The sequence below is a fragment of the Cenococcum geophilum genome (assembly GCF_001692895.1).
Source record: "Cenococcum geophilum 1.58 unplaced genomic scaffold K441scaffold_20, whole genome shotgun sequence".
Taxonomy (NCBI): Eukaryota; Fungi; Ascomycota; class Dothideomycetes; order Gloniales; family Gloniaceae; genus Cenococcum; species Cenococcum geophilum.
In genome coordinates this window covers 676,579-677,491 of record NW_027137578.1, presented here as the reverse complement: position 1 = coordinate 677,491, position 913 = coordinate 676,579, and the positions used below count along the sequence as shown (strand labels likewise).

The window sequence follows — 913 nt, the reverse complement described above, 5'->3', positions numbered from 1 at the left end:
TAAGTCGCCTATTAAAGCGCCTATCCTCTTTATGCCAAAAGCAGACGGTATAATGCGGCTATGCGTTGACTACAGACGCCTAAATAAGATTACGATTAAAAATTAGTACCCCCTACCGCTAGTCAGCGAGCTCTTTAATAGGCTTAGCTATGCGAAGATATTTATAAAGCTAGATCTTTGTAATACGTACCATAGGATTCGCATTAAAAAGGGAGACGAATGGAAGACTATATTTAAGACACGCTACGGTTACTTTAAGTACCTAGTGATGCCCTTTAGTCTTACTAACGCCCCTACAACTTTTTAAAGCTATATTTATAAAGCTCTAGGAACCCTAGTAGATACTATCTATATAGTCTACCTAGATAATATTCTTATCTACTTAAATAATAAGGATAAGTACGTTAAGCATGTTAAGCAGGTACTGCGACAGCTCCGCGCTTAGGGCCTATACGCTAAATTGTTAAAATATATCTTTTATACTAAGAACGTTAAGTTCCTGGGCTTTATTATTACCCCTAGGGGTATTATAATAGACCCTAACCGCGTAAAAGCTATTAAGGAATGGCTTAAGCCTAAGTCCTATAGGGATATCTAGGTCTTCCTTAGCTTCGCTAACTTCTATAGGCGATTTATCTGGAACTACTTGGATACCGTATACCCCCTATACGTATATCTTACATAGGCACATTATAACCTAATGTTAAATAGGGAGAAGAAGAAGAAGCGTAAGTTAAAAGGGCCTACTAAATAGTATTAACCCTAGTCCTAGCCTAATAACGCGCAGTAGGCGTTTTATAAGCTACGCGCTGCATTTATATAGGCTCCTCTACTTCGCCACTTTAACCCTAATTTACCCCTAATAGTAATTACTGACGCTTTTAATTATACCTATAGCGGTATACTTCTACAG

General features: G+C 37.9%; 1 protein-coding gene across 1 annotated transcript; it reads left to right on the top strand.

Moving 5' to 3' along the window:
* Positions 1–352: 352 nt before the first annotated feature.
* Positions 353–598, top strand: K441DRAFT_559886 (uncharacterized protein; the record flags this gene model as incomplete). The annotated part of the gene is made up of 2 exons (XM_067643476.1): positions 353–421; positions 446–598. Coding segments are annotated over 2 exons (222 nt in total), but the record flags the coding sequence as incomplete, so codon positions are not given.
* Between the last annotated feature and the right edge of the window lie 315 nt (positions 599–913).